Here is a 13,679-nt window from a genome sequence, read left to right as displayed (position 1 = left end):
CACCCAATCTTTTTGTACAATTGAGAACCAAAAATTCATCATTTCTCATATTTGTAGATGCTCTAATAGAAGCGGCATCCCCGCTGTTGCATTGTACCATTTTAATAGAAGACGCTGCTTCTAATACAGATTTTACAGTAGTTTGTGTTTGGTTATTCTGTTTGATTCAAAACACACAAGATTCAATGAGATTTGAATGAAACTGAATTTATTATTTAAAATGTTGGCCAAATTTGGAAAACTTTACTGTAAACATCCTTACACACAAGTCTTGTTTTGTCTGATGAAAAGAAAAATTTGACCTCACATAACCTTGTTTCGCATGTTATCCTCAGAACTGTCAACTTTATCTTTGATGGCATCATTACAAAACATTCCCTAACCACAAAACAGCAAATTGGCCAGTTGACAAAACCTCAGCTTGGGTACATATTTCATGCCAATGTTCTAATAAGTGTGCATGTAACTTTTCTGTGCTCAATTGTCATAAATACTGCCCTCAGTGTTCAGTTAGATATAATTTACTTCTTTTGTTTATTGTTTCAGTTGCCTGCTGATTCTATATATGTGCCTGATAGAAATGGAGATGGGGAAGTATCTGTTTTGTTCTCATTAAAAGAAGAAGTTGGTATCTTGGCAAGAACATTGAAACTGTTTGAGGTATTTTACTGATTTTAGGAAACACATAATAAAAAAGGGTAAACGGATGCATCTTTATTAGAATCCCGTTCACAGACTGTACAGCTCCTGAAAACACATGGAGCATGTGACACAAGGTACTGCACATGCGCAGTTCACTACATAAAGATCAATCGGATGTTTACCCCGGAGCATGCTGGGAGTTTATTACCACATTGCATGCTGGGAGTTCATTGTACAGCAACTAAATAGAGAATTAAGATTATGCATTGAGTAAACAAACTCACATAAGCACATCATTTGTTACAACAAAGCTTAAACCAGATACAGGTGTATTTTTTGGGCATAACAGATCCCATTCCCTAAATTTGCAATACACACCACTTCAATATGATGATTATATTTGAATAAAGGTTTATCATGAACTGAAAGTTTCTCATCAGAGGAATGCTATTCTACATGTATGCTGCAAAAAGAACATTTTTAATTTAAAATAAGTTGTCAACAATTTTGGTCATCAACATGCAGTATCATACAACTACATGTATATCTAAAATATGTATTTTTAACTGTATCTTTAACCGATTCACCACCAGACTTTCTCAACCAAATTTGTCTGCAGTTTTTTCTTCTATTCTTCAATATTTCTGGAAATGAACCCTTCCCCGGTAATTTTTGAGCCAACTGACAAAATTTGAATCAATTTTCAATTTTTACTCAAAACTTTGGGCTATTTTTGTCCTAATAAAATGCAGACAATAAACAGGACTATTTTGTGAATTTTTTTATAAAAGGAGGAAACTGGTGGTGAAAAAGTTGACCCTTTGAGCACTAAATTATTTCCCTGTAAAATCTTGGTGCCTACTTTTATATATATATTTAGTCCCCGTTCGGACGTAGTCCGAAAACGGGGACTTATGTTTTGCCCTGTGTGCGTCCGTGCGTGCGTCCGTGATCACCTGTATCTCGAACATGCATGGACCGATTAAGTTCAAACTTTACTAATACATCACACATTATATGGGACATATGCACATGCATTTTTTTCATGATCCGATTAACGATAGCCGAATAGCGGCCATTTTAAAGCCGAAAATGCATCAAAATCGCACATTTTCACCATTCCGGACCCGGATCTCAGTTATGCATGGACGGATTTTGTTCAAATTTGGTACATACATTAAACATAATAGAACCTTGATGCACGTCATTTTTTTTTTTTGGATCGGGTTTGAAATGGCCGACTGGCGGCCATTTTGTTTTAAAGAATTCAGTTCTGGATCTGTATCTGAGACATGCTTGGATTGATCGAGTTCAAACTTCACACACACAAGGTACATCATGTCACAAATATGTATGTGCATTTGTTTCATGATCTCATTAACGATAGCCAAATGGCGGCCGCTTTAAGGCCGAAAATGCATTGAAATCGCACATTTTCACCATTCCGGACCCGGATCTCAGTTATGCATGGACGGATTTCGTTCAAATTTGGTACATACATTAAACATAATAGGACCTTGATGCACGTCATTTTTTTTTTCGGATCAAGTTCGAAATGGCCGACTGGTGGCCATTTTGTTTTAAAGAATTCAGTTCTGGATCCGTATCCGAGACATGTCTGGATTGATCAAGTTCAAACTTCACACACACAAGGTACATCATGTCACAAATATGTATGTGCATTTGTTTCATGATCCCATTAACGATAGCCAAATGGCGGCCGCTTTAACGCCGAAAATGCATTGAAATCGCACATTTTCACCATTCCGGACCCAGATCTCAGTTATGCATGGACAGATTTCATTCAAATTTGGTACATACATTAAACATAATAGGACCTTGATGCACGTCATTTTTTTTCCGGATCAAGTTCGAAATGGCCGACTGGCGGCCATTTTGTTTAAAAAAATTCAGTTCTGGATCCGTATCCGAGACATTTCTGGATTGATCAAGTTCATACTTCACACACACATGGTACATCATGTCACAAATAGATATGTGCATTTGTTTCATGATCCGCTTAACAATAGCTGAATGATGGCCATTTTAAGGCCGAACCAGATCTCAGTCATGCATGGCTGGATTTTGTTCAGATTTAGTACAATGTGTTGTACATATGCAGGTGCATTTCGGCCATGATCTGCTTTGAATGTATATGTCACTCAAATATGAACGGAACGGGGACGTGTCATTGACAATGACTTGTTTTTTGATAATTTTTGACCAATTGAACATAATTTTCTATTAGCTTCAAGTCTTGATCAAAATTCCAGAAAAAATAAATGAATGAATAAATATTATTGGTTTAAAATTGTGAATGATGACAAAAGTTGACTTAAGCGCTAAAAAGTCAGCGAAAATATCAATGAAAGTATCAATGAAATATCAATGAAAATATCAATGAAAATATCAATTAACATTTAGTACTGTTGCTGCTTCAAAGTGAATACTGTAAAACATGTTGAAAAAGCGGCATGCAATTTTAGCGAATTGTGGTAAAATGACGTAATAGCGAAATCTTGATTTAGCGAATCTCTCTTGTCATTGTGGATTTCTTTGTTTGGTGGCCATTTTGAATTGATAATAAAGTAATTAGCGACATCTTAAATTAGCGAATCAGTTCTCTCGCTAAATTCGCGAAAAAGACATGATTTACAGTAGTTTGCTGAATAGCTATGATGCACAAAAAAGTCCCCTATTAGTATGTAAACATTTTCTTTTGTTATATTTCTTTGTTTGTACGTAGGCTAGTGGTGTGAACTTGACCCATATTGAGTCCCGCCCTTGTAAGAAGAGTAAAACAGAATATGAATTCCTTGTCACCTGCCGCGAAAATGAAGATGGAAAACTACAAGAAGTAGTTAAACGATTAAAAGAGAAAGCGACAAGACTCAAAGTACTGAGTGATGACAAAGCCGAGGACTCTAGTATGTACCATACTTGTCTATTTCAACTGTAATGATAATAATATAATAATCATAATGACTCTTTTATACATGTATAATACCATTGAGTATCGCATTATTTTTACACAATTAATAGATCATTTGTGGGTTTCTGAATATTTCATTTTGTTGTCTTTGTTTGTAGTTGTGCATGCATTTGATATACCACAAGTGTTTGTTGGTAAAAGTTTCACTTGTAGTACTACGTCTATAAACTCCTAGAAGTGTACTGACTGTACAAATTTAGGTTAACATGAGCGTTTGACAGCATGCATCATGCACAAACTTGAACCAACATGCAGTGATACTGATCGTATACATGCATATATGAAATAATCTATTTGGAGATATACTGAATCTCCACTTCCACTTCCAGTGTTCTGTTGTGTCCAGTGTTGTGTCCAGTGTTGTGTCCAGTGGTGTGTCCAGTGGTGTGTCCAGTGTTGTGTCCAGTGTTGTGTCCAGTGTTGTGTCCAGTGTTGTGTCCAGTGTTGTGTCCAGTGTTGTGTCCAGTGTTGTGTCCAGTGTTGTGTCCAGTGTTGTGTCCAGTGTTGTGTCCAGTGTTGTGTTGTGTTGTGTTGTGTTGTGTTGTGTTGTGTTGTGTTGTGTTGTGTTGTGTTGTGTTGTGTTGTGTTGTGTTGTGTTGTGTTGTGTTGTGTTCTGTTCTGTTGTGTTCTGTTCTGTGTTCTGTTCTGTGTTGTGTTCTGTTCAATGTTCTGTTTTGTTTAGTGTTCTGTTTTGTGTTCTGTTCTGTTCAGTGTTTTATTCAGTGTTCTGTTCTCTGTTCTGTTGTGTTGTTTTCTGTTCTGTTCTCTGTTCTGTTCTGTTCAATGTTCTGTTTTGTTTAGTGTTCTGTTCTTTTAAGTGTTCTGTTCTGTGTTCTGTTCAGTGTTTTATTACGTGTTCTGTTCTGTTTATTATACCTATAGTTTGCTCCATGTTATATAGTTAATAATAATTATTATTCTTCAATTTCATGTTCAATTGTCTAATTCCTTACTTTATCATTTTTATTTGTACTGTAAAACCAATCCATGGTCCGATGGTTACTTTATTTGTCTCATGGTCACATACCAATCAAGACAGTAAGTTATGTGTTAGCATGAAGCATTAATTTAACCCTACCACATGAATTATGCAACTGTTTACTTATCATGTGAAATATTATTTGACCAGTACAAACATTTCATGCTTTTACATCATTTGCATTCGCTATCAAAAGTTCTACGATTTGATAATTCTCAAGCATTCTTCAGGACAAAAGCCAATATGACTACCTAGGTCCCAGTGAATGTCACTGTGACTCCCTAAGATCCCAGTGAAAGTCACTATAAATTCCTCGGACTCCAGTGAAAGTCACTGTGAATTCCTAGGACTCTAGTGAAAGTCACTGAGAATCCCTATGATCAAAGTGAATGTCACTGTGACTCCCTAAGATCCCAGTGAAAGTCACTGTGAATTCCTAGGACTCCAGTGAAAGTCACTGTGAATTCCTAGGACTCTAGTGAAAGTCACTAAGAATCCCTAAGATCAAAGTGAATGTCACTGTGACTCCCTAAGATCCCAGTGAAAGTCACTGTGAATTCCTAGGACTCCAGTGAAAGTCACTGTGAATTCCTAGGACTCTAGTGAAAGTCACTGAGAATCCCTAAGATCAAAGTGAATGTCACTGTGACTCCCTAAGATCCCAGTGAAAGTCACTGTGAATTCCTAGGACTCCAGTGAAAGTCACTGTGAATTTCTAGGACTCTAGTGAAAGTCACTGAGAATCCCTAAGATCAAAGTGAATGTCACTGACTCCTTAAGATCCCAGTGAATGTCACTTTGACTCCTTAAGATCCCAGTGAAAGGCATTGTGAATTCCTAGGACCCATTAAAAGTCACTGAGAATCCCTAGGATCCCAATGAAAGTCACTGTGAATCCCTAGGATCTCAATGAAAGTCACTGTAAATCCCTAGGTCCCCAATGAATGACACTGTGAATCCCTAAGATCCCAATGAAAGTCACTGAATCCCTAGGATCCCAATGAAAGTCACTGTGAATCCCTAGGATCCCAATGAAAGTCACTGTGAATCCCTAGGATCTCAATGAAAGTCACTGTGAATCCCTAGAATCCCGATGAATGACACTGTGAATCCCTAAGATCCCAATGAAAGTCACTGTGAATCCCTAGGATCCCAATGAAAGTCACTGTGAATCCCTAGGATCCCAATGAAAGTCACTGTGAATCCTTAGGATTCCAATGAAAGTCACTGAATCCCTAGGATCCCAATGAAAGTCACTGAGAATCCCTAGGATCCCAATGAAAGTCACTGTGAATCCCTAGGATCCCAATGAAAGTCACTGTGAATCCCTAGGATCCCAATGAAAGTCACTGTAAATCCCTAGGTCCCCAATGAATGACACTGTGAATCCCTAAGATCCCAATGAAAGTCACTGTGAATCCCTAGGATCCCAATGAAAGTCACTGTGAATCCCTAGGATCTCAATGAAAGTCATTGTAAATCCCTAGGTCCCCAATGAATGACACTGTGAATCCCTAAGATCCCAATGAAAGTCACTGTGAATCCCTAGGATCCCAATGAAAGTCACTGAGAATCCCTAGGATCCCAATGAAAGTCACTGTGAATCCCTAGGATCCCAATGAAAGTCCCTGTGAATCCCTAGGATCCCAATGAAAGTCACTGAATCTCTAGGATCCAAATGAAAGTTACTGAGAATCCCTAGGATCCCAATGAAAGTCACTGTGAATCCCTAGGATCCCAATGAAAGTCACTGTGAATCCCTAGGATCTCAATGAAAGTCACTGTAAATCCCTAGGTCCCCAATGAATGACACTGTGAATCCCTAAGATCCCAGTGAATGTCACTTTGACTCCTTAAGATCCCAGTGAAAGGCATTTTGAATCCTAGGACCCCATTAAAAGTCACTGTGAATCCCTAGGACTCCGTTGAAAGTCACTGAGAATCCCTAGAATTCCAATGAAAGTCATCGTGAATCCCTAGGACCCCGATGAAAGTCACTGTGAATCCCTAGGACCCCCATGAAAGTCATTGTGACTCCTTAAGATCCCAGAAAAAGGCATGTGAATTCTTAGGACCCCAGTAAAAGTCAGAGAATCCCAGGGATCCCATTGAAAGTCACTAAGGCTCCCTGCGACCTGGTAAAATTCATTGTGGCTTGCTTTCTCAAGGATCAAAAATAAAATGCTGGCCTCTAAAAAAAAAATTTCCTAGCTTGTGAAATTAAAAAAAAAATTGTCTTTCACAATTTAATTTGGTTTAGAGTAGTCTAGCCTTATTTTGTTGGTATGTGTTATTTGGAAGGGCATAAACCATTACAGTGGGGGGGGGTAGAGTTGGTTGTGTGTGGGGTGTTAGCTTAAGGAACTCTCTCCCCAAATGTTCTATTAAGGTAGCGAGAAGGGAAATTTTCACTTCTTTCTTGATTTTTCAAAAATTGATAAAACGTTCACTTTAGACCTTGATACATCATCCCAGGTTTACAAAAGATCGAAATTGCGAAATAACGTCGCTCAAATCAGTGTTTTAAAACACTAGCAGAAAAGACTACAACTGCCGTTTCGTGCATATTTGCATATTGTTTATTTTTGGAAGGGTTTAAATGATAACATCTTATCTGTATACTCTGTTGTTGACGATTCTGATATAACGGGTGATAAGCTTCCAGTCGCAAACAATGCGTGTTTATCTAATGTTCATTGTCAGCATTATTGTCAGTCGAGACTTCGTCGGAGAAACATGGTCATACAGTACCCATTTCGACCAACCTTCCGCTTTTACATCGACCGCTTAACGCTTAATTTCCGACCATGCGGTCTTGTCCGACCGGAAACCGACCGCATTTTAATCGTGTTTTTTGGGGGGGGGGCTCGCTCGCTCATTGAAAACACTGACCGCTCGTCCAAACACTGATCACTGGCGCAGGAGTGGTCGAAATGGTGGTTTTGATAGTAAAGTGTGAACATACAACTAGTAACTAGTATTAACTATTATTAAATTCTGAACAGCACTTCAAATCTAATAGTTGTATGACACTTGTATCGTGAATGAGACAGTTACGTGAAAAAAACATAGGTAACTCATTTTGACAGAGCAGAGAAACGAGGAAATGTTAATGATTAATTCCAAAAATAACGATACCGAATCCACGTCGGTCCATGTCTGGTAAAATTTGACATTCAATTTTTAAAATTAAGTCACGATCATTGAATGACTTCGGTCTAAACCGTATACGTATACGTAAAATTGTTCCCACAAAAATATTTTTGACTAAAAACGGCCACATGCCCTGAAAAATTCGAACAGAGCTTGACATGTATGAATAATTTATTGGACTTAAAAATTTAGTTATAGCCATAAATATTTGGTGGCCTGTTGATGAACAATTTTGAAATTCAAGATTCACACGGCTGCGAAAGTAGAACATTCCGGAGGCGGTGAAACGGAAGAGCCAAACTTAACGCATAAAAATAGAACGCGTATTCTGACCTCTGTGTGGCCAACCAATGGCTGGATACGAAAACGTTTGCGGTCGTTGCCAAAGAACCTCGCGTCCATCGCCTGGCGATGCTCTTCACTCCCTCCGGAATGTTCTACTTTTGCAGCCTAATCGCAGGTTTTTCGAAAAACGTCGAAAAAACACAAGAATTAGTAGAAATGTTCCTATTTTGGGCGGATTAATAATGTCTTTATTACAAAAATGCCGCGAGTTTTTGCCTTAGTTATTTTTTATCGGCGAAAAACTGCGAACTCGGCAAATTTGGTTGCACAACTTCCCTCTATTCACGCTGCAGTGGAGGGACTGTGCCCTATCATATACACCCAGCGACACCGATGCCAGCTGTGGGAGAAACCAACGGGGATCGACATTCCAAACAAATTATTGGGACACGGTGTACAGACATTCCAAACAATCGAAATTATCAACGAAAGACGAGGTTTTATTTTAGGCTTAGAAATATTTTCTTTCCGTCAGCCCATGCATGAAACTGCCATTTAGCTTCATGGTCCTTCAGCTTGTCTTCGCCTCGGAACACATCGCGAAGACTCAATAATCAGGAAAGAAAACCCAGACAACCATGTCGTACTTGTGTTGAAATACATTTTGTATTTCACGTCAGAATATTGTTTAAAATAAAATATTTAGTCCAAGCCAAATCGAGGCCAAAGGGTCAGGTTGCGTGCATATAATTATAGATAGTTAAAACAAAAAGTATTTGAACTTTTGTCAGCTGTTCAACATCTATAAAAACCATAAAGACAATTATAAGACAATGTGAACCTCGGAAATTTTTCTGTTAGTCCGAATTTTAAATGCGTGCGAGCGAGCGGTGATATTTTGGGGTTTGCGCGGTCGAAAATAAAGCGGAAATTGTCAAATTCAACAAGCGGTCAAAAAAGCAAGAAAAAAGGTGATTGGAAAGCGGGAGCGGGCGGGAGGTAGTGTGAAATGAGTACGGTAAATTTGCACTACTTTCTTTTAAATCGTTTTATTTTTCAAGTCAATATTCTATTTTACTAATACCATGTTTTCTAACGCATTGGCGAAGAAAAGAAAGAAAGCGTTGACAGATGAGGCAAAGAAAAATCTGCCACTCAGTGTCACACTCTGACACAGCAATTTTTTTTTTCAAACATCGGCCATTTTGTTTCACCATGAAAACCATTTTATTAGATCACTTATCAGAGACACTTGAAGGATTAGCTTGTTTGTAAACTGTCAGCGCGTACAGTGGGACAGTAATGTTTGTCAGAGGATTATCCCTCGTTGTTCGTTTGCATAACAATGGAAACCCGAACGTTCCTGGAATGGGGACTCAAATGCCAGCAGTTTTCTTCATTTTTCACGCTCGAGCTTGAAATTATTGATTATCTGACACTCTTTATGAGTTCTATGATATCAGTGGTTAATTTGTTTGGCCATTTTTAGTGTACTAGTATATTTATAATAATGCAGCAAATCTACAGTGTTTTATTAACCAAGACTGTTTTTCGCGTTTTTCTCGAATAGAAGTTTCGATTGAGTACGACTCATTGGGACCGCCGCCAAATCAAGTGCGTTTGGACTAGGACATTCAAACTCGCAGTTATCGTTCAAAAGATAATGATGGTGCGAAATATGTCTGGGTTTTTAAAGAAAATGCTTTGTCACAGAATAATAGTCTGTTAAAGGTGCAAAGTATGAAATAATTTGGGGACAAAAAAACAAACCTGCATAGAAATTGGAATAATAGGTCTTTTGATTATCGGAGACGCATTTCAATGGACTTGATTACGGACAATCTATGACTTAAATTTCACCAGGAAATTCCGCAGTGTGCTCTCGCAATCGAGGACTTAGTCATTTTTACAAGATTCGCCATTTTTGATGTCACGTGATAACTATGTAAACAATGACTGTCCAGTTTGTGCGAACTTGTACCTCTATACTTAGTCTTTTGAAATATATAAGCTAAATTACTCTTCTGAACAAGACAACAGACAGAGAATGATTTATTGGAAAACGTCACAAAACCCTTCTCGCTACCTTAATGACACTTGCTCATTGCTTTTCAACAAAATGCAATTTGGGAAAACTCTCCTCCCAACATCTAAAAAAAATCATTATGTTTTACTAGTGTATATCTTGCATAAGGCTTGTTGTGGTGCATTCAAACAGTACATTATTGTTTTAGTGAGTGTGTCTGTGTGATTTGCCATGTCTTTGAATTCAGCAGGCATCAATTGCAAGCTAAGGTGGTGGCAATACAGCATATAGTACAAAATGTCTTACTTTTAGCTGATTTGTTCCAGTCCAAAGTACTGTGAACTATTTAATTATTCACTCATTTTTAATTATCACTATTATTGTTAATAAATTAAATCTGCTCAAATTCAATCCATTAATATATGAAGTTGCATTACAAGTTATTAACATACGTATGTATCCGTAACGCCAGCGTTTCGTAATTTTGCCGTATTTTACGAGGTAATTGCATCCTACCATATTAGGAAATGTGAATTCCAAATATGGATGATTATGCACGTAAGCGTTCCCTAATAATACAAACAAACATGGCAGCCCCCAGGACAAATTTACTACATCTGTTCTAAACGTTTTGGATTTCGACATTCCTTGCGAAGAAAAAATGATGATAAGGTTATTACGAGAATATCGTAATCATTTGATACTTCCGTTGTACTGTCATCGTGCATACTTTTCGGTATTTTTGTAATAACCTTGTATTATTTAACTGTTCTAAACTTTTTGGATTTCGAAATGATGTATCCTTTGGAAGAAAAGATAAAGATAAGGTTATTACGAGGATACCGTAATCGTTTGATACTTCCGCTGTACTGTCTTCGTGCATACTTTTTGGTATTCTTGTAATAACTTCATATTATTTAACTGGAAAATAGTGAAATTAAATCCAAGTGAAAATTAATACTTACCGGTAACAGTATCAGACCGAATCAATGAAGTCCAAGTGGAGACAGCAAAGATAATTCTAACCTTCTATTCCATGATTTTGAAGCTTTGGAAGTACCGGTAATGGCAATAAACTGTGTAATATATGACTGTAATATGAATATAGCTTGTAAAACAAATTGCTAGCAGCGGCATGAAATCAGTGTTTTTGCAGCATTTTTCTGTTTATTATAAATAAGACCGGAAACTATATGAAACTGCAATGATCCATTTTTATAGCATCACTCCATGACCTCCTGTATTGCACCAGTGCATAATGGAAAATATAATTTGAACGACTCGCTCCTTGTCTACTGTGTAACTATGTAAACACTACTGGATGTGTTGAACCTTTGTGCTAATGTTATTTGTACATCCTTAATGTCTGCCTTGAAAGCATGAACTGTGACCAGCCAATTGATTCAGATAAACCAATGACAAATCTATTTTGAAAACAAGCATGTCAATTTAAAACATTTTAGACAATAATTACATTCGAACCTTGTGCAACTAGTAAATTACAGGGGGGGTAGCGTCAAAATTGTATTCTAAAACTATTTATGATTTCATTCAACAGTAAAATACAGCACTTCATGCATTCATCAAAAAAAGCAATTTTGCTAAATCTCGACCAGATATATCACCATTGATTTGCATACTGAAATCCGGTTTTTACTTTTATGCACCTGGAATCGCTGTTTAAACAGCATAACTCAACACTCACGCCCGTGTTTGTGTACACTGAATACTGAATCTCACTTTATTAAACTAAAACCACTGAAATTAGTCTTAAAATTGAAAATTTATAACAATGTAACTTTCAATGACAGCATCATCCCCACCTTTCTTTGCAGTTCCTTGGTTTCCGAGAAAAATCTCTGATTTGGATAATTTTGCCAACAGAATTCTAGGATATGGATCAGAACTTGATGCAGACCATCCAGTAAGTAACAATTGTAGTGATTGGTTAATGTAGTTTGCCAATAGAATTCTAGGATATGAAGCAGAACTTGATGCAGACCATGCAGTAAGTAACAATTGTAGTGATTGGTTAATGTAGTTTGCCAATAGAATTCTAGGATATGAATCAGAACTTGATGCAAACCATCTGGTAAGTAACAATTGTTGTGATTGGTCAATGTAGTTTGCCAATAGAATTCTAGGATATGAAGCAGAACTTGATGCAAACCATCTGGTGAGTAACAATTGTTGTGATTGGTCAATGTAGTTTGCCAATAGAATTCTAGGATATGGATCCTAACTTGATGCAAACCATCCAGTAAGTAACAATTGTTGTGATTGGTCAATGTAGTTTGCCAATAGAATTCTAGGATATGGATCCTAACTTGATGCAAACCATGCAGTAAGTAACAATTGTAGTGATTGGTCAATGTAGTTTGCCAATAGAATTCTAGGATATGAAGCAGAACTTGATGCAAACCATCTGGTGAGTAACAATCGTTGTGATTGGTTAATGTAGTTTGCCAATAGAATTCTAAGATATGGATCCAAACTTGATGCAAACCATCCAGTAAGTAACAATTGTAGTGATTGGTTAATGTAGTTTGCCAATAGAATTCTAGGATATGAAGCAGAACTTGATGCAGACCATGCAGTAAGTAACAATTGTAGTGATTGGTTAATGTAGTTTGCCAATAGAATTCTAGGATATGAATCAGAACTTGATGCAAACCATCTGGTAAGTAACAATTGTTGTGATTGGTCAATGTAGTTTGCCAATAGAATTCTAGGATATGAAGCAGAACTTGATGCAAACCATCTGGTGAGTAACAATTGTTGTGATTGGTCAATGTAGTTTGCCAATAGAATTCTAGGATATGGATCCTAACTTGATGCAAACCATCCAGTAAGTAACAATTGTTGTGATTGGTCAATGTAGTTTGCCAATAGAATTCTAGGATATGGATCCTAACTTGATGCAAACCATGCAGTAAGTAACAATTGTAGTGATTGGTCAATGTAGTTTGCCAATAGAATTCTAGGATATGAAGCAGAACTTGATGCAAACCATCTGGTGAGTAACAATCGTTGTGATTGGTTAATGTAGTTTGCCAATAGAATTCTAAGATATGGATCCAAACTTGATGCAAACCATCCAGTAAGTAACAATTGTTGTGATTGGTCAATGTAGTTTGCCAATAGAATTCTAGGATATGAAGCAGAACTTGATGCAAACCATCTGGTGAGTAACAATCGTTGTGATTGGTTAATGTAGTTTGCCAATAGAATTCTAAGATATGGATCCTAACTTGATGCAAACCATCTAGTAAGTGACAATCGTTGTAATTGGTTAATGTAGTTTGCCAATAGAATTCTAGGATATGAAGCAGAACTTGATGCAAACCATCTGGTTAGTAACAATTGTTGTGATTGGTTAATGTAGTTTGCCACTAGAATTCTAGGATATGAAGCAGAACTTGATGCAAACCATCTGGTTAGTAACAATTGTTGTGATTGGTTAATGTAGTTTGCCAATAGAATTCTAAGATATGGATCCTAACTTGATGCAAACCATCTGGTAAGTGACAATCGTTGTGATTGGTTAATGTAGTTTGCCAATAGAATTCTAGGATATGGATCAGAGTTTGATGCAAACCATC

At 37.2% G+C, this 13,679-nt stretch overlaps 1 protein-coding gene across 2 annotated transcripts in view; it reads left to right on the top strand.

The window, feature by feature from the left end:
* LOC100313702 (phenylalanine hydroxlase) overlaps positions 1-13,679 on the top strand; it is a 42,420-nt gene that overhangs the window by 14,938 nt on the left and 13,803 nt on the right. Inside the window, exons 2-4 of one of the 2 annotated variants that reach the window (NM_001168157.2) lie at positions 547-660; positions 3,389-3,569; positions 11,913-12,001. In NM_001168157.2, coding sequence (NP_001161629.1) covers positions 547-660; positions 3,389-3,569; positions 11,913-12,001 — 384 coding nt within the window. Of the gene's footprint in view, positions 1-546; positions 661-3,388; positions 3,570-4,463; positions 4,673-11,912; positions 12,002-13,679 lie in introns of those variants that run through there. The other variant, XM_085505848.1, reaches the window with a different exon arrangement.

This window comes from Saccoglossus kowalevskii, chromosome 12 (genome assembly GCF_978046115.1).
Source record: "Saccoglossus kowalevskii chromosome 12, keSacKowa6.1, whole genome shotgun sequence".
Classification (NCBI taxonomy): Eukaryota; Metazoa; Hemichordata; class Enteropneusta; family Harrimaniidae; genus Saccoglossus; species Saccoglossus kowalevskii.
Note: the sequence above shows the minus strand (reverse complement) of the source record. Positions and strands in the feature narration are given on the sequence as shown.